At 43.4% G+C, this 25,243-nt stretch overlaps 1 protein-coding gene across 1 annotated transcript; it reads right to left on the minus strand.

The window, feature by feature from the left end:
• Positions 1-23,912: 23,912 nt before the first annotated feature.
• Positions 23,913-25,037, minus strand: LOC139226219 (somatostatin receptor type 2-like). The gene has a single exon (XM_070856844.1). It carries the CDS (start codon positions 25,035-25,037, stop codon positions 23,913-23,915), a length of 1,125 nt encoding a protein of 374 aa, XP_070712945.1.
• Positions 25,038-25,243: the final 206 nt, after the last annotated feature.

Genomic DNA, 25,243 nt, shown 5'->3' on the forward strand with positions numbered 1-25,243 from the left:
TGATTCCATTATTAATCTGATATGGGAATGGTGATCCACTGAACAAATATAAAGGCTAGTACACCCTCTAAGGAGTTTATTGCGATTGTATTACAAATAGCTTTTGTGAAGTACCATTTGGTGTATATAAACTCCAGGCTGTTGTGCTAATATTCACATTCTGGAACCCGGCCAATTTCTGGTTTTAGACCAAAGGGAGTCACTGTGACCTAACAATCCCTTAACTAATTGCAACAAAGGCATGTTGTGTTAGGTTGTTAGACAAAAATGCAGACTGATGTCCAGCTGAATTTCTCACAAACTCAGTCCACTGTGCCTCAGTTAGTAGCACTCTCACCTCTGTATCAAAAGGGCATGGGTTCAAGTCCCACTCCAGAGACTTGAGCACAAAGTTTAGACTGACATTTCAGTGCAGTGCTGAGGGAGTGCTGCACTGTTGGAGGAGCCATCTTTTGGATGAGGCATTAAACGGTGGGCCCTGTCTGCCTTCTCAGGTGGATATAAAAGATCCTATTTCGGAGAAGAGCAGGGGAATTATCCCTGCTGTCCTGGCTTGTATTATCCCTCAACTAACTTCACTAAAACAGATTATCTGTTTGTGGGAGCTTGCTGTGTGCAAATTGGTGGCTGCATTTCCTACATTACAACAGTGACGACACTTCAAGAAGTGATTTATTGGCTGTAAAGCGCTTTGGGATGCCCTGAGGTTGTGAAAGCACAGGCACTATATAAATGCACGTTTTTCTTTCTGTGTACTCTTTTAAGGGGAAGTATGCACTTGTTTTAAAACATCGCATTATTCTGAGGAAACCAGGTAATAGCATCATGTAGGGAGTTAAACACAAGCAGGCCCAACAACTTTGACCATCATACACAGTGTTGAATTTATTGTGTATGATATGGGGCAACATTTGTATTTCACAGTAAGGAACCTCAGCACTGGAGACCATTATGTGTCACACCCCTGTACCACTCTGAATATTACTTCCATTTCCATTAGTTAAAGCAAAAGAATGGGCGTTCATTTGAGAAGGTGCGGAAAGCAGCGTCAATAATTATTTCAAGCATTTTGATTATTTAAGGAGAAATGGGCTATGAGGAAAGATTGGAAAAGCTCACTCGCTACAGCATTGAGAAGACAGTTAAAGGGAAACTCGTTGATAAATATGTATGAATTATTAAATGCCTCAGATATGGTAAATGCTGAATATTAATTTATTTATAAGACAGGATAGTAGGGCCAGAAATGTCAAATATAAACTGCTGGTAGTTCAGACAAAGAACAATTCCATAAGTTCCAAGTAAAAGTTATTAGGAATATATTTTAAACTTTTGGAGAGTCACATGGCCTGTTACAGCCAGTTAGAATTAGGTTGGGACAGGGATACAATGGTCTCAACGTATAGACCCAATTTGGAAGTAGTTCAAGTCTTTAGACATGTAAAAGGATTGATTCAGCTCATTTCTCCTCCATTTTGTGGAACTATGTTTGAAATATTCATTAATTAAGAAAAAGTTTTTGACATGTTGGTAGAAATTGTCAGTTTCCTGTGAGAAGCATGACTGACTTTAACTAATGATAACTGGTTCAGCAGTGAGCCCTCCAAAACAGAAACTCAGGTGCTTTACTGAGGAGAACCAAAGTCTGAGCTGAAGCTTTTCAACGTGAACTAGTCTCTGTTTGCAGAACCCTCTGTGCTTGAAGGTTCCTCCCTTCCTTTGGTGCCCTGCACTATTCCCGTGCGGATGGTGAGTAGACATGTTGCGCTCAGGCCTCAGCTTTTGTTACTTTCTCAGCATTATAACAATGTGTTCACAAAGCGATTTATATGATCCACTTTTTGACAAGTTGAGTATTGAATAAGGGGGCAGGATGAGGCCAAGCAGTGCTGTGCATTCTATGCCCCGCGCCAGCGGGCCTTCCAGAGGAGTCCAAAGGTAGGTTGTAATATATGCACCTGTGAGTATGCTCACAGTCTGGTAGAGCTGTTGAGTTGGGAGTGGCTTAACCAGTCACAATTTGTTCACAAGACTCAATAAAACCCCAGCCAGTTGGGTTCAGAGGATCCACAATGAAGCAGGTGGTTGTGAGCCTGGTGGATGAACTGGTAATTTGCAATGTGATTGTTAAATCTTTGCTAATAAACCAACTAGTTCTGAATAGTTCTCAATGTGTTGCTATGAATTCTTAAGCAAAGAACCCATGAAGCAAATATATTGCAACTGGGTTATGTGGGGTCAGGATGAGCAGGAGCATTTCTCTGGGCTCCACAAAGTCAGCCTGGCCCACTTCCACACTGGGTCCTCCACCTGCCGAGATAATAGCCCACTCCCTCCACCCCAACAGACCTACCTTCTGGCTGCCTGAGATTGTGGCAGGCCAGAGGCAGTGGCCTGTCGCAGGGGACTCATTTTCTATGCGTCAGCCAAATGCTAAAGTGTCTCTGCTCTCAAAATGGGTTGGTCCTCGCTCCGGGACTGTCAGCACGCTCTGCCATCTGGCTGCCCAAAGTCCGCACCCAGGGAAACTCGACCCTGTTGTGTCTTTCTATTGGTTCAGTTTTTTATTTCATGGTCATGGTTCAATTCCATGAGCTTTAATTTTAGCTCACAGTTTCTTATGTGGAACCTTATCAAATGTCTTCTGGAAGTCCATATCAACTAAATCCATAGATATTTTCCTGTCTACTACTTTATTTACTCCTTCAAAAATATCAATTAGGTTCGTTAAACTGGGTCTTACCCTTTAAAAATCCATGTTGGCTTGATAAATGGACAACGCAAAATGTTTTCAAAGATATTGGATATAAAATTAGAAAAGGTTCTTGGATACATTCTGACCAAGTAGGATTTGTGAGGGCAGATATTCAAATGACAGCAGAAGAAAAAAGTCTCAATATAGCGCATTATTCAAAACAAAAGTAGCCCAACGCTACAGCCTTGTCCCTAAACACAGGCCATTTGTTGAATGGAAAAGACTTTTCTACAAACAGCAATGATAAAATTTAAGCTATGTTTACCAGATGAATTAGAATATTTACTTTTTTCTCCCCAGGTGGTGCTGTGCATCATATTATTAATAGTGTGTTGTCAATCTGATCTGATCAAACATTTTACCAGGAAAAACTACTGATTAAGGAAGCAGTTTTACTGCCACTTTTGCAGTTTTCACTTCACAGTTTTGCAAAGGTGACAGTATAACTCCTGTATCAGTGTGAGACATCCTGGGGCAGGCAGGCACACACCACCTGATGTTGACAATGCATGGACATTAACTCCAGTGTGATGCCAAACCGAGTTTGAAGAACGCTTAGAGGGTTCACTGGATGTTCTCCTGATTTTTAGAAACTTAAGCAGCTTATTTAAATGCTGTAAGAAAGTGCTTTCCCACGCTCTCAATGCGTTTAAATTTCTGGGCCTCAGTACTGTATTGCTCTGTACTGGTTGCAAGTTGACACTGCTGGATATTCATTTGATGATCAGTAACTACACTATAACTTCAGTCTAAGAAGCACCTTTTAAATGTATGTTTGGCCAGTTTTTTGTTCAATGCAGCTTCAGTGACGATACAATTAATCAGATGATTATTTGCTCAGCAATTGTACTTTGTTGAACATGCACTCCATAGATAGATGAGCAGGATGCTAATACAGATTGAGCATTTTGAGTATTTGAAACTTCGTTCAAAGCACAGGTAAGTAACTGAGGCCCAATTCCCACTTCAGAATAAAACATAATGTTGCTGATAATGAAAGGAGAACCAAGGGGAAATGTTGCTCACTGTGCCTATTACACACCAATGAGCTGAGTACTGCTATGACAGTCAGAAAAATCTTTCCAGACTTGATTTCCAACCAGGAGATAACAGGTTTGAGTCTCGGGTCTGACCGTTGCTGTAATACACATACCTTCAGTGAATTTGCCCATTCCTGAACTCCCTGTAAAGTGTGTGTCATGGAATGATGCAGCACAGACAGAGGCCATTCCGCCCATCATGCCTATGCCGGCTCTTTGAAGGAGCTATCCAATTCGTCATACTTCTCTGCTCTTTCCCCATTCTTTCAGGCAATGCATTCCAGATCACAACTTGCTGCATAAAAAATGTGTTCCTCATGTTGTCTCCAGTTCTTTTGCCAATCACCTTAAATCCGTGTCCTCTGGTTTCCGATCCTTCTGCCACTGGAGCAGGTTTCTCCTTATTTACTCCATCAAAACCTTTCATGACTTTGAACACCTCTATCAAATCTCTTAACTTTCTCTGCTCTAAGACGAATAATTCCAGCATATCCAGTCTTTCCACATAACGGAAGTCCCTCATCCCTGGTACCACTCGAGGACATCACTTCGACACCCTCTGCAAGACATCCTTCCAAAAGTGTGGTGCCCAGAATTAGATACAATACTCCAGCTGAGGCCTAACCATTGTTTTTATAAAGGTTTAGCATAACTTCCTTGCTTTTGTACTCTATGTCTCTAATAATAAACCCAAGGATCCCATGTTTTTTTAATCACTTTCTCAACTTGTCCTGCCACCTTCAAAGATTTGTGTACGTACACCCACCTGGTCTCTCAGTTCCTGCACCCAGTGCGATTGCACTGGAGAGGGTACAGAGGAGATTTACGAGGATGTTGCCAAGAGTGGATAATCTTAGCTATGAGGACAAATTGGACAGGCAAGGTTTGCTTTCCTTGTAACAGAGGAGGCTGAGGGGAGACCTCATTGAGGTGTATAAAATTAGGATGTGCTTATTTGTACCACAAAAATGGCCACCATGCCCCACCCTTTGTCTATGATTGGTCCCCTTGGAGGATAAGCCACACGCTGAAGTTTCACAGGAATGGTCTCATCCCAAGGTCTCACTGACTTTGCAAATTGTAACTCAATCCACTTTGACTTCCTGAACAGAGGACAGAGCTGCCCAGAAGAAAGCAAGGGCCAGCCAATGTATCTTCCCCCAGTCCATGTGCATGCCTCCCCCAGTCCAATTGCATGCCTCCCCCAGCCGAAGTGCCTTACCCCAGTCCAATTGCATGCCTCCCCCAGCCAAAGTGCCTTACCCCAGTCCAATTGCATGCCTCCCCCAGCCGAAGTGCATTACCCCAGTCCAATTGCATGCCTCCCCCAGCCGAAGTGCCTTACCCCAGTGCAAGTGCATACTTCTCCCCCCTCCTACAATTCCACTATAGATGGGGCAGACATTGTGTACCAATTGTAAACAGATTTATTGCATATGAAGTGAATAGTGACAGTGTCGTTACTTCCGGATACCATCCACACCAATGATGCCCCTTGTAGGGGGTTGGAAGAACATGATCCATCTTCCCTGAGTTCCCCCTCTCCCCTGCGATCGCACCCCCACCCGTGTTTCTCTCCCCTCCCCACCAGTCTTTCTCCCCCCAGCCTCTCTCTCTCTCTCTCTCTGCCACCCCCCCCCCCCCTAGTCTCTCTCTCCCGCTCGGCTCCCCACCGCTTCTCTGCTCGCCGCCGCTCTTGGCCTCACAGCCACGGCTCTCAGCCCCCCCGAGAGGGGTCGGAGTGGGGGAGAGGACCAGAGTCTGAGCGGGCGAAGAGAGTCGGAGCCTCAGGTCCTGCTTCTCGGCACCTCGTGGGGTAATAATTCTGTCCGGGGAGGGGGAGGTGGAGCTTGACAGTGGGTGGGGCTTGACAGCATGTCTGTCAAAAAAAGTGTAGTACAGATAGTTACATTGATAAAATTATGAGGGGCCTGGATATAGTGGATTGAAAGGGCCTATTTCCCTTAGCAGAGGGGTCCACAACCAGGGAGCAAACAATTCCTCATAGTTCTTGTCTGTTGGACTTGCAGGCGAGAGAAGATTCTTTATGAGTCCATAGATTTTCGGACCGCAAACTGTGAGGAAGATGGTCGATGGTTTAGAGAGGATTTGAGGGGAAATTTCTTCACCCAGAGGTTTGTGAGAGTCTGGAACTCACTGCCTGAAAGTGTGATAAAGGCAGAAACCCTCACCACATTTAAAAAGTACTTGGATGTGCACTTGAAGTGCTGTAACCTGCAGGGCTACGGACCTCGATCTGGAAAGTGGGATTCGGCTGGATAGCTTCTTGCTGGCCGGCGCAGACACGATGGGCCGAAATGGCCTCCTTCCGTGCTGTAATTTTCTACGATTCAATGTTCCCTCTAATTTTTTTGGAGCCGGCGCGGCCCCTTTAATGGGCTGCATGGGCCAATCAAAATACCCCGCATTCACAGTTTTTCTATTTAAAATCTCGTGCACGGCTGTGCAGGACCTCCAGAGCACCACGCTTATCGTTAACATTGCCTGCACCAATATTCCATGTCATTTTTCAGGGTGCACTGCCCCTTTTAAGAGGCTACGCGGCCCATTCAAATTACCGCACATGCGCGTTTTTTGCTATTGGAATGCCATGGAGTTGGCTGTGCGGGAGCTGCAGATCGCTGCGCAGTCGCACTGCTAAATGGGAACGTTGGCCTGCACCCCCTTTAAAATTGTACTATTTAGTTCATATTGCCTCTCCTCATTCTTCCTACCAAATGCATGACATCACGCTTCTCTGCGTTAAATTTAATCTACTATGTGTCTGCCCATTCCACCAGTCTGTCTATGTCCTTCTTAAGTCTATTACTATCCTCCGCATTATTTACTACATTTCCAAGTTTCGTGTCCACTGCAAACTTTAAAATCATGCCCTGTGTACCCAAGTCCGGGTGATTAATACATATCAGAAAAAGCAGTGGTCCTAATACCAGTCCTTGGGGAACGCCATAGTATACTTCGCTCTGGTCGAAAAATCAACCACTTACCACTACTCTGTCCCTTAGCCAATTTTATATCCATGCTGCCACTGTCCCTTTAATCCCATGGGCATTGATTTTGCTGACAAGTCGAATTATGTGGTAGCAAAGAACAAAATACAAACGAACATCATCTGCCTCACCTTGCTCATCTCACACCATTTGCCAGGGAGACAGTCACTGAGCAGATCATCTCTTCCTCCACCCTCCAGACAATGTTAATTGATTGCGCAGTTACCCTGTCCTGTCTATTTGAGTAGATGTGATCTCAGATATTGCACAGTGTTTCAGTTAATTTCCCAGTGCTGATGCTTATTCCCCAATGCAGCTTTCAACGCTGTTTTATGAAGTTCATGTATCGATCAGCTCCAGCGTGACGCTGCTTCATGTGGTCTGTGAAAAGTAAGAAGGAAAGAACTTGCATTCCTTCCCTCACAAAGGAAAGCCAATAAACTTACCTGCAGGGCCTCTTCAGCTTTCTGGGCCTCTTCCCGCTGGCCTTCACCTGGTGGGAAAGCCCTGGCAACTTTCCCACTCAGGTCAAAGGTAAAATCACTGGGCACGATGACGTCACTGGACTCTAATTAGCACACGTGCATTAAGACTCTGCTGGCGTAGCCGCCTGTCCAGAAGCCTCCATTAAAATCAGAAACGACTGGGAAGGAACCCGGGACATTTTCATTGCCCAAGCACACTCTCCCCCCTCCAAGTTAATTGCCAGTTAAGTGTCAGTCAACTCGCAAGTAGGTCGCGGTTCAGGTGCTAACTAGTCACTGTGTCGTTGGGGGCTGACTGAACAATGAAAACTGGTTTGTGTCTGAAAGGGACATGGAGAGAAGTAGTTGAGAGAGTTCCAGCTTGAGCCAAGAGCACATAACGGGATGAAATGGGAATGGAGTGAGAGTGAGGACTTCTAAAATGGGAATTTGGTGAGAGTGGGAATTGGGTGGAAAGAAGAGAGAAGTATTAAGTTGAGTAGCTGATACTATGCATTGGTAAAAAGACTTGGATTTATACAGCGTCTTTCACACCGTGGCAGTGGCTGCCGGCGGGGGGAGAGATAGAGAGATAGAGAGAGAGAGCGAGAGCTCTTGGAGGGGGGAGAGAGTGCTTAGGGATGGGGGAGAGCAGCATGAGGGGCGGGGGAGAGAGAGAGTGAGAGCTTGGGAGGTGGGGAGAGAGAAAGCTTGGGGGAGAGAGAGCTTGGGGGAGGGGGAGAGAGAGCTTGGGGGAAGGGGAGGGGGGAGAGAGAGGCTGGGGGGGCAAGGTGAGAGAGCATTTGCGGTGGGGGTGACGGGGGGAGAGAGAGCCTGGGTGGGGGGAGAGAGACATGGGGGATCGGAGGGGAGAGAGGGAACTCGAGGAAGATGGATCACATTCTTCCAACCCCCTTTACACCCCCATCCGATTTCTTGGAAAGTTCAGTGCATGTGTTACAAGGGACATCGTTGGAGTGGATGAAATCCAGAAGTCACGACACTGTCACTGTTCATTTCATACCCAATAAACCTGTAAACAATCCGCACACAATTTTCCATCTATGGTGGGGAGGTGGGTGGGAGTAAGGTCATGCACTTGCGCTTGAGTAAGGGACTTTGGCCGCTGGAGGGATGCACTTATGCTTGGGTAAAGGATTTCGGCTGGGGGAGGCAGCACTTACGCTGGGGTAAGGGACTTCGGCTGGAACTAGGTGGCTTTTGGGGAGATCTATCCTCTGTGGCTTCTGAAGTCAAAATGGATCGAGTTGCAATTTGCAAAGTCAGTCAAAACTTGGGCTGGGCGGTTCCAGTAACACATTCTAGAGAAACTTCAGGGTGTGGCTTATCCTCCAAGGGGACCAATCAGCAAGAGGTCATGTGATGATGGAGAGCCAATCAGAGACAACATGGGCAGTACAAATAGACGGATCCTCGGATTAACGTCTCAATCGAAAGACAGCACCTCCAACAATGTAGTGCTCCCTCAGCACTGCACTGGAGTGTCAGCCTAGATTCTTGTGCTCAAGTAATATAAACTTTAAAGTGGAACAGATTAACTAAACCTAAAAATGGCAGCACAAGAAGGGAGAATGATGTGTCATTCCATCAAGATTGGTGAGTTTTGAGGGAATAGTATTTAAAAAAAAATCATAGAATAAAAACATAAAACATGAATTGCAATGCGCAGAGTGTGGGAATTAACTGGAAACAATTATCTTACAGGAAGATTTCGACTGGACTGTAAACTGGACAAGAATGGAAAATAAACATATCAGGATATAGGAGGGATAGAACAGACAAGACAGGAGGTGGAGTGGCAATATTGGTGAAAGAGGGAATATTTGCGTAGCGAGAGTTGATGTAAACAAGAAAGGGGCACAGAATCAATTTGGTCAAAGATAAAGGGTTTGTGACATTAGTAGAAGTTTATCACAGATCTCCAAATTGCGTGAAGAAAATCGAAGAGGAAATCTGTAGTCAGATTAGAGAGTAGGGTTAGGAATAACAAAATTATTGCGCTGAAATATTTTAATTATCTATTTATCAATTGGTACAGAGAGAGGGTAAATGGAGAAGTTGGAATGGAATTTCTAAAATATTTTATATGTATATCAATAAAAGGAGAATTGTTAAAAGGGAGGTGGAGGCCCTGAGAAGAGAACATCGTCAATTTGTAGATGATGATCAAAAAATGTTCAAGGTATGTAGTAAGAACTTTGCATCAGTCTTTACTAAAGAGAAGGATATCCAGAGAGGAGGTGAATCCTGACATGGCTACGGGTGAGATGAGCAATATTATAATGGATAAGAGGAACATTTTAGTTAATTAGGCTTAAGGAAGACAAAACACCAGGTCCCAACAGGATACACTCTAGGGGCCCGAAATTGAAGAACTTCCCGCCGACTGCCATCCACTGCCACCAACATTCCTCTCGTCGAACCGCCCAGTGCCACTTTCGATGCGACCTGGAGCGGGCGGAAAGGGAGAGCCGCCGGGAAGCACCCGCCGACGTCAGCGGACCGCCGAGTTGTGCAACTGACCTCCTGCCCACAGAGCTGCAGCCGGCGGCAGAACGGGGGTGGACCACTGGCTGGAGGCTGGTCTGTCCACGACGGTAAATAGGAAGATGGGGAAAAAAAGGTTAGTACACTTTATGTAATTTTTTTCGTTACAGGGACTTAACCTGGATGGGGTCCCCTGACGGTCTTCAGATGGGTTTATAAATTTTTTTAATGTTTTTGCTTTCCAGCTCTTCGATACTCCATGGGCCCAACTCCATCCTCGGCGGCACTTAGGCGGCAAACGCCTTTACCGCCCAAGTGCCACTGAGGCTGGAGTCGGGCCCACGGAGGGTCAAAAAACTGAAAAGCAAAAACATTTTTAAAAATTTTAAACCATCTGAAGACATTCAGGGGACCCCATCCAGGTAAGATGCTGTGAAAATTTCTTTTTTTAAAGTTCACTAACCTTTTTTTCAAGATCTTCTTACCTACCGTCAGTGACAGACCAGCCTCCAACCAGCGGTCCATCCCCATTGTGGCAACAACTCCCTCCGACTCACAACCGCACCAATCTGGCAGCTTGGTGGGCGGGAGGTCACTTACACAACTCAGCTGTCCGCTGACATCACCGGGCGCTTCCCGGCGGCTCTCCCCTCCCTCCCGCTCCAGCCCACCTTGAAAGTGGCATTGGGTGGATCTTGACAAGGAATGTCGGTGGCAGTGGGCGGTAAGGTGATCAAATTCGGGCCCTAGATGTTTGTTGGAGGACTGGAGAGTGGCCAATGTAGTACCCATTTTTTTAAAGGGAGACAGTTAACCTGGGTAATTACAGGCCAGTTAGTTTAAGAGCTGTGGTAGGGGAAATGTTAGAGTTTCTAATTAAGGTTGAAATTAACACATATCCAGATAAAGAGAAAATAGAAAGAGGCAGCAGGGATTTCAAAAGTGCTTGGCAACCTTCATAGAATTCTTTGAGGAGTTGATGGTAATAAATGGTAGGTGGGGAAATAGAACAGATGTAGTGTACATGGACTATAGGAAAGTCCTTGACAAGGTACCACATGGAAGGTTGCTACAGAAGATTAAGTGGTAAGGAATTGGGGATCAATAATAAACGGGGTTAAAATTGATGAGAAGGGAGAAAGAGAGATTAGGAGTAAAGGGCAGCTTGTCAGAGTGGCTGGAAGTGGGTAGCAGTGTTCCTCAGGGTTTCGTTCTGGGGCCACCTCTGTTCACAGTGAACATCAACGAGCAGAGTAGATAAAGGGGAACCAGTGGATGTGGTGTATTTGGACTTCCAGAAGGCATTTGACAAGGTGCCGAAGGTTAAGATATAAGGTTACTGCAAAAGATAAAAGATCACAGGGTTGGAGGTAATATATTAGCATGGATAGAGGATTGGCAAATGAACAAAAAACAGAGAGTCGGGATCAATGGTTCATTCTCGGGTTGGCAATCAGTAACCAGTGGGGTGCCGCAGGGATTAGTGCTGGTACCCCAACTATTTACAATCTATATTAACGACTTGGAGGAAGGAACTGAGTGTAACGTAGCCAAGTTTGCTGATGATACAAAGGTGGGAGGAAAAGCAATGTGTGAGGAGGTCACACAAAATCTGCAAAAGGACATAGACAGGCTAAATGAGTGGGCAAAAATTTGGCAGATGGAGTATAATGTTGGAAAGTGTGAGGTCATGCACTTTGGCAGAAAAAAAATCAAAGAGCAAGTTATTATTTAAATGGAGAAAGATTGCAAAGTACAGCGGTACAGCGGGACCTGGGGGTATTTGTGCATGAACACAAAAGGTTAGTATGCAGGTACAGCAAGCTATCAGGAAGGCCAATGGAATCTTGGCCTTTATTGCAAAGAGGATGGAGTATAAAAGCATGGAAGTCTTGCTACAGTTGTACAGGGTATTGGTGAGGCCACACCTAGAATACTGCGTGCAGTTTTGGTTTCAATATTTACAAAAGAATATACTTGCTTTAAAGGCAGTTCAGAGAAGGTTCACAAGGTTGATTCCAGAGATGAGGGGGTTGACTTATGAGGAAAGGTTGAGTAGATTGGGCCTGTACTCATTGGAATTCAGAAGAATGAGAGGTGATCTTATCCAAACGTATAAGATTATGAGGGGGCTTGACAAGGTGGATGCAGAGAGGATGTTTCCGCTGATAAGGGAAACGAGAACTAGAGGGCAAAATCTTAGAATAAAAGGCTGCCCATTTAAAACTGAGATGAGGAGAAATTTCTTTGAGGGTGTGGATCTGTGAAATTCGCAGCCTCAGAGAGCTGTGGAAGCTGGCACATTGAATAAATTTAAGACAGAAATAGACAGTTTCTTAAACGATAATGGGTTTAGGGGTAATGGGGAGTGGACAGGGAAGTGGATCTGAGTCCATGATCAGATCAACCATGATCGTATTGCATGGCGGAGCAGGCTCAAGGGGCCGTATGACCTTCTCCTGCTCCTATTTCTTATGTTATTTCTTATTTGCATACAGGCCTAGAAGGAGTAGATCTGTAAATGATACCAACATAGGAGGTACAATTAATTCTTTAGACGACCAAATGAAACTACAAAGGGACATTGGTAATATGGGGCAACGGGCTAAAAAGTGGCAGATGGAATTTGATGTCAGTGTAAGGGGGAAGTGAACAGCAGTAATTATACTCTGCGCTAAGTTTAGTGCTGTGGAAGAGGAGAGGAACTTGGGGGTTATAGGGTTACAGGACATTAAAGGCAGCACCTCAAGTTGATAAGGCAATAAAGGACAATAATGGAATTCTTGGTTTCATCACAAGAGTAAAGAATATAAAAGCCAAGAGGTAATGATGACCTCAGTTTGATATTGTCGGCAGTATTGGGCACGGTGCTATCGGAAGAATATTGAGACACTGCAAACAGATCCACTGGGATGCTGCCTTGTCTGAAGAAATACAACTGCGAAGGAAGACGTGAAAAATCTATTTTTTCTTTTGTGTTAGAACAATGTAGGTTAAAAGGCAATATAATAGAAATGTTTGCAGTTATGAAAGGGTGGGAGCACGTAGATAGAAGCAGGCTGTTCCCAGTTGTTGGGGGATCGAACACGAGGAGCCACAGATACAAGATTAAACGCCGCAGATTTAGAACAGAAAGCTAGAAACACACAGCATAGTGAGGCTGTGGGACTCACTTCCGGGATTAGTGGTTGAGGCAGAAACTGTGTCAAGGTTAGATTGGATATGTGGATTGTTATGTATTTAACCCCTTGTAACCTGCATCACACCTGACCACCAGAGAGCCTACCTGTTGCAGTCCCAAGGGATCCCAGCATCTCTTGGGAGCACAATATATAAGTAGGTCACCGTCGAGGTATCTGCATTCTGGAATCTTAATAAAGGACCTAAGGTCACACTTGCTCATTACACACAGGACTCAGTCTGACCATTTACTTTGAGTGTAACAATTTATTTGTGTCTGCGGAACGGCTTAATCGTTTCCTGCATCTCCACTGGGACACTGGATGGATGAAGGTAAAAGGTGTGTAAATGCTGACATGGACTGGTTGGGCCGAATGTTTCCGTGTTATCACTTCTATGTATTTCCATGAAGCCTAAAGTCTGAACATCAATCCAAATGACAAGGCCTCCATCCACTTCTGCTTGGGTTAGATTGAGAGGTGATAACATGTTATTTTGATGCAGCGGCCACGTGGTTCCCAATGTAAAGAATGCCACAGAATTCACACAAGACTTCTTCAGGTTTAAAATTATTCGCACTTTTAATGTACAAAACTGCAACAATATCGAGTTAAATACAGATGAGGAGGGAACACATCACATCTTGGGTACAGGTAACATGGTGGTATCTTTAAAATGAAAAAAACAAGACGCACACTCAAACCATGTTAATAAACAGTTGTTGGGTAGCAAGCAAACATTTTTCAGACCACAACAGCCAGTTGAACACTTTTGTCTCTTCCCCCACCTCAGTTATTAATTTATGTCAAAAAGATGAAAAAGAATTGAAAACTTCACTCCATCCAGAGCTGGAAAACTTCGACTGACTCACGGCGGCAGCTCATTGAAAAGTCCAAAGCTTGAAGCCCTTCAGCTCACAATTGTGATTGTCCAGAAGCTCTTGGGTCGATACCATGGGGCCAATTTTCGAAGCACTCCTTGTTGGAGGCCGTTTACAGCTCCCGGGTGCCTCACAATCAGCCCGGTGAATCTTTTCTACAATACATTATTCGGCGATATGGATGAAAAGTTGCAGGGACGTTTGTGGTCTGGAGAGCAATACATGACATTCCATTCTTAAACTCGCCCACTGTCATCAGGAACATGGATATTGCTTTGGATTCAGAACTTTGCCAAACGGAAACATTGCAGAGACTGACCAGGGCAAAGTGAAGGGGCGGGGGCGCTGTGCAATCGCTCAATGATGCATCCAAGCCTACAATGTTAATGCGTTTCGCCATTATTAAATTATAATTTCTTAAACTGGCCTGTGTATTTTCAAGTCTGTAATCGTTGGTTGAGATTCTGGACAGTTCACTCTTGTGCGGCGTGCATCATCAGAGTTCAGTGTACATATATATATACGTATATGTATCTGACTGCAGCGGGAAAAGTTTCTCTCTACCTACTCTATCAATATCCTAACTTTTTTTGCAAATCAACATGGGATGTGAACAGATTAGAATTCATTCCCAAACTTTTGAAAATTGAGCCGAAAGTTCTTTCAGTTGAGAATTGGCCTTTGAATTCTTCTATTGCCTCTTGTTGACTTCAAATCGAATTACTGGAGGTGTTTGTGAATGATAATTTGCAAGTGCCATGAAGGTGACATTATATTGGTTAAGCCCTCCACCCTGAAAATCAGTACTTGCAATTGTGTGTGTGTGTGTGTGCAAAGAAATATTTATATTTGTGTAGGCCCTTATCAGATCCCGCAGGAATGTCTCAAAGTGTTTTCAAGGTAAAAAGCACTTTCCTTTTGAAAATAAGTTAAGGATACAGGAATCTAAATCCTAAAATTGTTTGGCATCTCATTGCTGTTGGTCATCACAAATGTACTGTGAAAATTAGCACACAAATGTACTACACAATCCTGTAAACTACTTGTCCTGGGTTTTAAGTAATATAAATAATCTGATTTATGTAAATGAGCAATGATGATGTAATATAAAAGCATTCGACTCGCCAGGGTCAGGTATTTCACATACACAATACCAGAAACAATCTCTTAATTTGCAAACACTGAAGTGAGAAGGCATTCATACATTTGATTGTCACTAGCCCCCAAGGGATCTTACAAAAATAAATAAAAGTAACATAACCAACTCTATATCAAACTGTTACCAATTTTATAGATTACAATTCTTGTCTTTATCACAAAAGTAGCTAATTTAAATGAAGGTGCATTATCCAAACAGGAACATAGATGCTAAATTAAAAAAACATAGTAAAACATTTATTTTGCAGCTCACCTAACCTCCTGTTTCTGTAAGGTGTAAAGCTCTCTATCCCAATTATGCAAACTTTCTTAATCATTCACTCACCCATCAATTCACGAGCACACTTTAAGTACAGATACTTAAAGTTGAAATGATAATGTACAATCACACATACATCTGAAACCAGAAAGCTCAAGTGATAGACTGAGTTATTTCTGTAACTGAAAAATGAATGCAGTTTAATGGCACCTATCACAGGAACAAATCTATCGATCTCCGGTTTAAAATTATAAATAAAAGAAAAAGAAAGAAAAACTTGCATTTATATAGCGCCTTTCATGACCACCGGACGTCCCAAAGCCTTTACAGTCAACAAAGTACTTTTTGAGATATAGTCACAGTTGTAGGAAATTAAGCTAGCATTTACTGCTTTTTGTGGCCGAAATTTCCTCACTTCTACCACCCTTTGCGTGAAGACGTGTTTCCTAACTTCACTCCTGAATGGCCTGGCTCTGATTTTAAGGTTATGTCCCCTTGTCCTAGAGTCTCCCACCAGTGGAAAAAGTTTCTCTCTATCTACTCTAGCAATTCCATTCAAAATCCTATTGCCCACAATCAAATAACCCCGTAACCTTCTATATTCCAGGAAATACAAGTTTATGTAATCCCTCCTCATAATTTAACCTTTGGAGCCTTGGTAACTTCTGGTGAATTTGCGTTGCAGTCTTTCCAAGGGCAACATATCCTTTCTAAGGTGTGGTGCCCAGAACAGTACACAGTGATCAGTAACCAGGGCTTTGTACAGCTGTAGCATAACTTCCTCCCCTTTATATTCTAGCCCTCATGTTATAAAGGATAATATTCCATTAACTTTTTTAATTATTTTTTGTAGCTGACTACTCGATATTAGAGATGTGTACATGGGCCTCTAAATCTTTTTCGACCTCCACCATTCCTAGATTTTAATCATTTAAAAAATATTTAGATCTATCTTCTTTCGGTCCAAACTGGATGACCTCATGCTTACCTGCATGAGATCCATCTGCCAAGGTTTTGCCCATTCATTTCATCTATCAATGTCTCGTAATTTTATGCTCCTGTCTACACTACTTACTACGCCACCAATCTTTGTGTCATCGACAAACTTGGATATATGGCTCTCTATTGTGTTATCTAAGTCATTAATAAATAGAGTAAATAGTTGAGGCCCCAGCACAGATCCCTGTGCAACACCAATAGTCACTTCCTTCCAATTAGAGTACATACCCATTATTCCTACTCTCTGTCTTCCACCACCAAACCAATCTCCTAACCAGGTCAAAAATTTTCATTCAATTCCATAGCTTTAATTTTAGCTAATAGTTTCTTATGTGGAACCTTCTGGAAGTCCATACAAATGACATTCATAGATATTCCCCGTCTACCACTTTAGTTACTTCAAATTTCTCTGAGTGCTCAGTCACTCTGCCCATAATTATAGATTCCAATCATCATAGGCAGTCCCTCAAAATCGAGGAAGACTTGCTTCCACTCTAAAAGTGAGTTCTCAAGTGACTGTACAGTCCAATATGGGAATTACAGTCTCTGTCACAGGTGGGACAGACAGTGGTTGAAGGAAAGGGTGGGTGGGGAGTCTGGTTTGCCGCACGCTCCTTCTGCTGTCAGCGCTTGGTTTCTGCATGCTCTCGGCAACGAGACTCGAGGTGCTCAGCGCCCTCCCGGATGCTCTTCCTCCATTTAGAGCAGCCTTTGGCCAGGGATTCCCAGGTGCTGGTGGGGATGTTGCACTTTATCAAGGAGGCTTTGAGGGTGTCCTTGAAACATTTCCTCTGCCCGTGTAGGAGTTCTGAGTAGAGCGCTTGCTTTGGGAGTCTCATTTCGGGCATGCAGACAATGTGGCCTGCCCAACGGAGCTGGTCGAGTGTGGTCAGTGCTTCGATGCTGGGCATGTTGGCCTGATCGAGAACACTGACGTTGGTGCATCTATCTTCCCAGTGGATTTGCAGGATCTTGTGGAGGCTGCGCTGATGGTATTTCTCCAGCGCTTTGAAGTGTCTACTGTATATGGTCCACGTCTCTGAGCCATATAGGAGGGCGGGTATCACTACTGCCCTCTAGACCATAAGCTTGGTGTCAGATTTTCCCACAACAGATGTTAGACTAACAGGACTATAATTTCCTGGTTTCTCTCTCAACTTCCTTACATAATGGAGTTACAATTGTAATTTCCCAATCTAAAGGGACACTTTGTGAATCGAGAGAGCTTTGGAAGATTGTGGCTAATGCATCTGCAATTTCCTCACCTACTTCCTTTAAAACCCTGCGGTGAAAACCATCCGGTCCTGGGGATTTGTCAGTCTTTAGTGCCATTATTTTTTTCTAATACTGTTTCTTGCTTGCGTTATCTTTAGTGAGTTCCAATTCTTGATAATGTTGTTGGGAATAGGTCTGTATTGTAAATGTTATGCTGTGAAACCCTATTTGTATCAGTATGGTTAATTATATAGGGGGAAAAAAAATGAAATGCAATCTCCAAGTGGTTAAGATGACATCCCATGACACTTTTGTGGTTTACATTTGTTAACCTGAATCCTCTGATTGATTTATGTGAAGTCACTTAGATGTGCCTTTTATTGTTACAATATTGAAAACATGTCTTTGTTACTACATTTGGTTTAAGGATAGCACATGACAAATACTGCATTTATAATGTAGGATATGCATTATTTCTATGGCGTTTGTGAGAGTAAATGATTGGAGAATTGAATACCTTGTATGTATAGCGAGTATAATGACTGGGTGCTGTGAAAGACTCATAACTCATAACCACAGCATTTATGACTGGCTGTTAACAAACCATCAGACGGCAGTACAATAAAACCCATCTCGACTGAGCACCTAATGATAGTCTCAGCACTAAACTATTTCAAGGCGAGACAGAAGTTGGTTATTATAGGGTTATAGTCTATCATTGTATCGGATTGATTCCATGGATAATTAATTTGAAAGTTTTAAATATATTCTAGAATGTTAATTCTGCAGTGACCTGTGGCACAGGACAGCAATCATACCTGTGGAACAAATATGTAATAATGAGACTTAAGGATTCAGTTGGACATTGTTGCTCTCAAGTTTGCTTTTAGGAAAATCTAAACTGTAACAGAGTCATGTTGTAATGTAGCAAAATAGAAAGTGAAAACATCCCACACAATACAATTTGTAAATTTTTTTCATTCTCTAACAAATCTCAAAGACGCGGTGAGAAATAGTGGGGAAACTTTGTCCATGTGAAACATGTGTCTGTATTTTTAAGATTTGTGTGTTAAGAGCTATGAACATTGTTACAGGCACAGGTAATACATTTGCTTTTATAGATTATATAATTTGGTATTTGAGAACTTCAATATTATTTCTGCAGCAAAATCAGAAATCTTTAGTACAAGATTACAGATTTTTAGTTGACTTGAAAATGTCAAATTAACAAAACCATTATTCTGTGCATTTCCCTTATCAAAATCCCATGTAATACTTGAAGATACAGAAAACCTCAGTCGTTCAAAAAAAGATTTTTCTTTCATCTATATTTAAAAATCGAAAACCTTTCCTCAATGGTCAACATGAGAGAGGATTCCACTGTAGCTGTAAGAAATATATTCACTTTCTCAATGGAACTCCTTCTCAATTTATCTTTGGCACGTTATTAGCACAGTTCTCACTCTTTATGTACCTGTTCTGAAATATTGCTCTTCCAGTTCTAGCTGTCAAATGTCTTCTAAAGACTTGGGATGATGTTACACTCTTCCAGACTCTCATAATGACAACCAGAATATTTTTTTTATATCAACACACAGTACTTCACTTATAATACATTGAATTTCTATTAAAAGAAACAAAAGCTGTTGCACAGTATTTGCAATACCTGATATTTTTTATAGGAACGTGTACACCTTTGTTAGTTCAGAGTGTGATGGAATACTCTCCACTTGGTTGGATGAGTGCAGCTCCAACAACACTCAAGAAGCTCAACACCATCCAGGACAAAGCAACCCACTTGATTGTCACTCCCTCCAACACCGGCGTACCGTGGCTGCAGTGTGTATCACCTGCAAGATGCACTGCAGCAACTCACCAAGGCTTCTTCGGCAGAGCCTCCCAAACCCGCGATCTCTACCACCTAGAAGGATAAGGGCAACAGGCGCATGGGAACACCACCACCTGCAAGTTCCTCTCCAAGTTACACACCACCCTGACTTGGAAATGTATCGCCGTTCCTTCATCGTCACTGGGTCAAATTCCTGGAACTCCCTCCCTATAACTGTGGGAGTTCCTTCATCACACGGACTGCAGTGGTTCAAGAAGACGGCTCAACACCAACTTCTCAAGGGCGATTAGGGATGGGCAATAAATGCTGCCCTTGCCAGCGACGCCCGCATCCCAGAAACAAATTTTTAAAGAAGAATTGGTACAATTGCGACAAGCAATGTAGTAAAGGTTGCCTGGTGATGTGCTAATATTAAATGCTGGGGAACAAATTTACTTTGATCCAAATTTCTGAGTTGGCTGTGGAGTGTGTAAATTTCAACCATTCTCATTGCCAAATCCAAATATTACAACCTTGATATACAACTCAAAATTGGAGTGGTTATGACCCCTCTTTCCTAGCACAGGTAAATATGTATATTGCCCGATTAAGGGCAATAATCTCCTCCTAATCGATGTGGGAGAAAGATGTTGGAAAGATTTAGAACTGTTCCATTCTCTGGTTTTGGGTAATAGACGTTTCCAGACGAAATTGAATATTTGTTTGAAACTGCATCTTTATTAGCTTCCATAGCTATGAAATGCTGTATACTTGTTATTTTTTAATTACTAAACAATCATGTATGGTCTGGAAACTTGTTGAAGTGAGGAGACTGTATTACTATTGCGACCACTGAACTTTTTGAAATGCCCTCAAATGGGTTAAGGGTAAATTAATGCCGCTGTTTTAAATTGGAAAAAAAACGCACTGATCTGTTAATAATGTTATTCCATTGAGGAATTTGGCATTGTAGATGATAAAATTATTATTCCTGAAATAAAGTTATGATTATTCCACTGCTAACAGGACCAATGGCCCACACAGATTCTTTCTGTGCTGTAATTTCCAAGATCCTATAAAACTGCCAACTAAAAACGTACGAATTTGTAAAAGTGTTGTTAAATTCTGATTATCACTCCGGCTGCCTGCCAAGGATTCCATTTTCAATGTAAATGGCTACGGCTGCATGCTTTTGGCAGCTGACAGTCTGATCTCAATTGTCAGTGTATGGACAAGCACAGATGTAATAAGCTTCCAGTTAGGTCTTTCCCTCTACCAGACCTGATGGATGGTGGAAGCAGTTGCGACCACCTGTACTGAGGGTGTACCTCAGAAGGAATGAAGGTGAACTGGAAATAAAAAAAATAAAATAAATAACATTTATTTGTCCAACCATAACTGTTAGCAAATAAGTCTTGTCTCACCTACAGATTGACTAGGTCCATGCAAAAATATAATTTAATATAGTTAAAAAACACTTCACATCTCTGCACCAACAAAAAGCTTAAGTCTCAAGATTAGAGAAGCATCCCTGCAGTATCAGTGACCTTAATTACCACCACAATCTGTCATGAAACTGAACAAAAGCTTCAGTGGACTCAGTTGAAATAGTTTGGCACTCTACAGTGAAGATTGTTACGAGAATTCATGATACATCTAATCATTAGTAGCCATTGACGAAATGAGATTTTTTTTTCTCCAAGATGGACTACAACCCAATTCTGTCAGCAAAAAAAAATCAAGCTTTAAAACTGCATTCCACCAAAGTGTGTTAACCAATATCATTTTTCATATCCAAGCTAAATGCGCTGTGTGCCAGTACTGTACACAAGAGCATTGTTTTGTCTTTACTTTGTGCGGTTGTAGAATTTACAATAGTTTAAAAGTTGAAGCACCATGACCTTTGTAAGAAAGCAATAAATATGGAAAAGCAAGTTTTTGAATAGTGGAGCATTAGACGGGGAAGAACATGTTCTTAAAAGGTAGTAGAACTTTGAATTTAATTTAATTTAATTGAATGTTAACACGCGCTGGGGACACTGTCTGGGGACCAAAGTTGCGATTGGAAGGCTCCGAAACTCAACAAAATGTCTCTAACCAGCAGTAATAAAAAGCATGTCCATTAGATTTCTTGAAAATCTTTCATTTTTTTTGTGTTATCATTGTTATAAGTAAGTAATTTAAATAATCTTATTAACTAATTTGAAATTCATATGTACTATCATTTTCCACTTCAAATCCCACCACGGCAGCTGGGGGAATTTAAATTCAGTTAAATAAATCTGGAGTTAAAAAAGCTAGTATCAGTAATGGTGACCATGAAACTACCGGATTGTTGTAAAAACCCACCTGGTTCACTAATGTCCTTTTAGGGAAGGAAATCTACCATCCTTACCCGGTCTGGCCTATATGTGACTCCAGACCCACAGCAATGTGGTTGACTCTAACTGCCCTTTGACATGGCCGAGCAAGCTACTCAGTTGTACCAAACCGCAATGACAAAGTCACTGTCGAAGTACCTTCACCAAAAGGACTGCAGCGATTCAAGAAGGCAGCTCACCACCACCTTCTCAAGGGCAATTAGGGATGGCCAATAAATGCTGGTTTTGCCGGTGATGCCCACATCTCATTAACGATAAATTTAAAAAACGTTAGGGATCTAACATCAAGGTAGATCTCCTTCCATGGGCAATTCCCATACTCATATGGAAACTATTACAAAATCAAGGTATATTATTTTAATTTCAGAAATGTAATTCTATTTTAGTGGCATTTTAATGAATTAAGTGGCTTGCTCCCATCTGCAACCCACCAGAGACTGACTTTGTGGGCTCTTGCTTGAAAGAAACAGCTATGAAGTTGACAAGTAAATGTTTGTTTTTAAATGAGATATACAGTGTGATTCTAAATGAACAAATTCCAGTGCTTGATCTAAAACCATTTAATTCCATTGTTTTAGGTTTGGATTGTAGTGCATTGTTTGAATAGTTGGATGTAGAAAATAAAAGTAGATCAACTAACCAGGAACAAAAAATCCTGATTAACTCTGAACCTACCACCTCGGTGGGCATAGTAAGCCCTTGGGGTTTGGATTACAATTGTCCTAATGTCACAAGCTGAATTATTTTATGTTTCCCGCCACTCCCACTATTTGATGAATAACCACATGTTAGGGTGGTACAGCAATAATAAATGTACAAAAAATTAAATGCCATTGATGATCATAACCTACTGACCTGAAGTTACAGGAATCGCCAGTATTACTCAGTGATTACAAATTAAATTCACATACCAAGCATACCCCACCATCATTTAGGGGCCTCGCTGTGTGGTATAAAGTTCTTCCCAAACAAGACATTTAACAGAACTGATATGTTGATGTGCTTAAACACCTGGAATGAGGATGTGAAAAGATGCTTGAAGGTTGCAGTTATTAGGGGGTCACCATTCAAGATGTTGTAATTATCTAAACATGAAACATGTTTCAGCAGGATGGACTTCTCGTGAGTTTGGTCGCTATTTCTTAACAATTTCAAGGGAGAAAAATGTTGGTGTTGGGACTGAAATGTAAAGAATAGTTTTCAAAGCCAGGTCATAGCAAAACCTATCCTGGTCAATGCCTGCAACCATCACGTTCAATTGTTTCTGAAACGGATTCGAATCTAGTCTTGGGGTAAAGCAGCAGATGTCGAAAACGATCTAAGCAGATAAAGTACAGGCCACTAGTTCACTGAATAATAGAAATTGTAGTTACAAGTGGTGTTCATTTGATCAATGCACAAACTTTGCAGTTAGCTGGAAAAGCCTGGGGTGATATCCAGCCCAGCCGTGTCCTTTGATATAGCGTGGGGCTGCTGCACACCCGAGACAGAAACAGAATCCTGCCATCTGCCATTTATTTCACGTGATTAACTTTTGTTAGTCGTTCAACCCACCACGGACCCAGGTTACAGTCGTTTAAATACCTAAAGTTCTAATTAAGACGAGATTTACTGAAGCAACCATCACTAAACTGGCGCATAGGAACACTGTGCTGAAGCGTTGCCAAGTAATATCACAGTACGAGGTTTGACTATGTGGCTATTATGGGCGAGCTTTAACACGGAAGGCAGTGTAGTAATATACTGGAGTATTAAGCAATTGCAGTGTAGAAATATTGCGCCCAGTTGCATGGGGTGGCAGCGAAAGCAGTTTGGTGCTACAGCGAGACTTCTGCAATAAATGGGTGTGCGCCTGCGGGTGAGGTTGCTTCCATTTAAACTTCAGCTAAGTTTGCAATCTGCACATTATTGGTATTGATTTAAGTAATTGCGTGTGTGACACAAGATTAAATACGGATTCATGAGGCGGGGATCCCGAACAGTCCCAAGGCGGCCCAATGAATCAAAGCCAGGTTTCAGTGTCAGAAACACGGCAGCTCTGCAAAGCCCGCAGACGGTGTCAGCATGGAGGGTGTACCGGTGGCGACACGACTCGCTGGGGGAACTGGAACAGAGCCTTCGAGCCAGGCAGGCTGCCTTTACCTGTGCTTGCAATGGAAGGAAGGGTGCCGAGAGCCCCCTCCCACCCCGCCAATGCACGGCTGATCTCTGCCTGGTGGGACCATTGCTCCCGGTTAGAGACTGGTCTTGAAATCGTCGCCATTCAGCAGCGTCTTCTGCGTCTCGGTGACATCATGCAGCCTGGACCTGTCCTGCCGGCTGTCACTGCGGTCCACCTCGTCCAAGCCGCTCACCTTTTTCAGGCACAGCACGTTCTGAAAGCTCTTCTTGAAGTTGTCGGACAGAAAGGCGTAGAGGATGGGGTTGGCGCAGCTGTTGGCGTAGGAGAGCACCACCACGAACTCGTAGAGGCCCTTCATGGCCTGGGTGGGCTTGACTTCCACCGCCAGGGACAGGAAGTTGAAGGTGTAGAAGGGCAGCCAGCAGAAGACGAAGACGGCCACGACGATGGAGACCATCCTGGTCACCTTCTTCTCCGACTTCTTGCGCTTGGAGGAGCCCACACGGATGCCCGAGGCTTTGACCTTGACGATGATCATGAGGTAGCAGAGGCAGATGATGGTCAAAGGGAGGAAGAAGCCCAGCACGAAGGTGTAGATGCCGAAGGCCATGTACCAGGAGTTGTCCGTGCTGGGCCAGGTGATGGTGCAGCTGCTCCGGCCTTGGCGGGTCTGCACCCCCGAGTAGATCATGATGGGCAGGATGACCAGCAGCGAGATGAACCAGACCGCCCCGTTGACCAGCTTGGCCACCCGCGGCTTGCGCCAGCGGGACGAGCGGATCGGGTGCACCACCGCCAGGTAGCGGTCAATGCTCATCACCGTCAGGCAGAAGATGCTGGTGAACTGGTTGATGCCGTCCACCGACATCAGGACCCTGCAGGCGGCCTGGCCGAAGGGCCAGTGGGCCAGGGCCACCTGGATGGCCATGAAGGGCAGCCCCAGCATGAACAGCTCGTCCGCGATCGCCAGGTTCAGGATGTAGATGTTGGTCACCGTCTTCATCTTGGCGTACCGCAAGATCACGTAGATGAGCAAGGTGTTGCCGCTCAGTCCCACCACGCACACCACGAAGTAGATGAAAGGGAGGAGGACACTGCCGCTCATGTCAACATCGAGGGGCTCGGTGCTGTTCTGGGTGACGTTTGAGTAGATCTCGGTGGCGTCCTTCCCTTCCTCGTAGGTGGCTGCAATCCATTCCAGCGTTGATCCATTCCGCGTCGAGGTGTCCAAAGCCATTTTGTGCCACCCTGGAGTGACGGACCCGCTACTGACTGTACATTATACACGGACCTGAAGCACAAGATAGCTTTAATCACCACCGGCTATTGCACACACTACTGCCACCAGCAATATATATAGATATGCATACACTTTTAAAACTTTAACAATTCAGTCGAAAGGCAAATTGAACGCTGGCCCCCGAAGGTAATGGTACACAGAGG

The sequence above is a fragment of the Pristiophorus japonicus genome, chromosome 16 (assembly GCF_044704955.1).
Source record: "Pristiophorus japonicus isolate sPriJap1 chromosome 16, sPriJap1.hap1, whole genome shotgun sequence".
Lineage (NCBI taxonomy): Eukaryota > Metazoa > Chordata > Chondrichthyes > Pristiophoridae > Pristiophorus > Pristiophorus japonicus.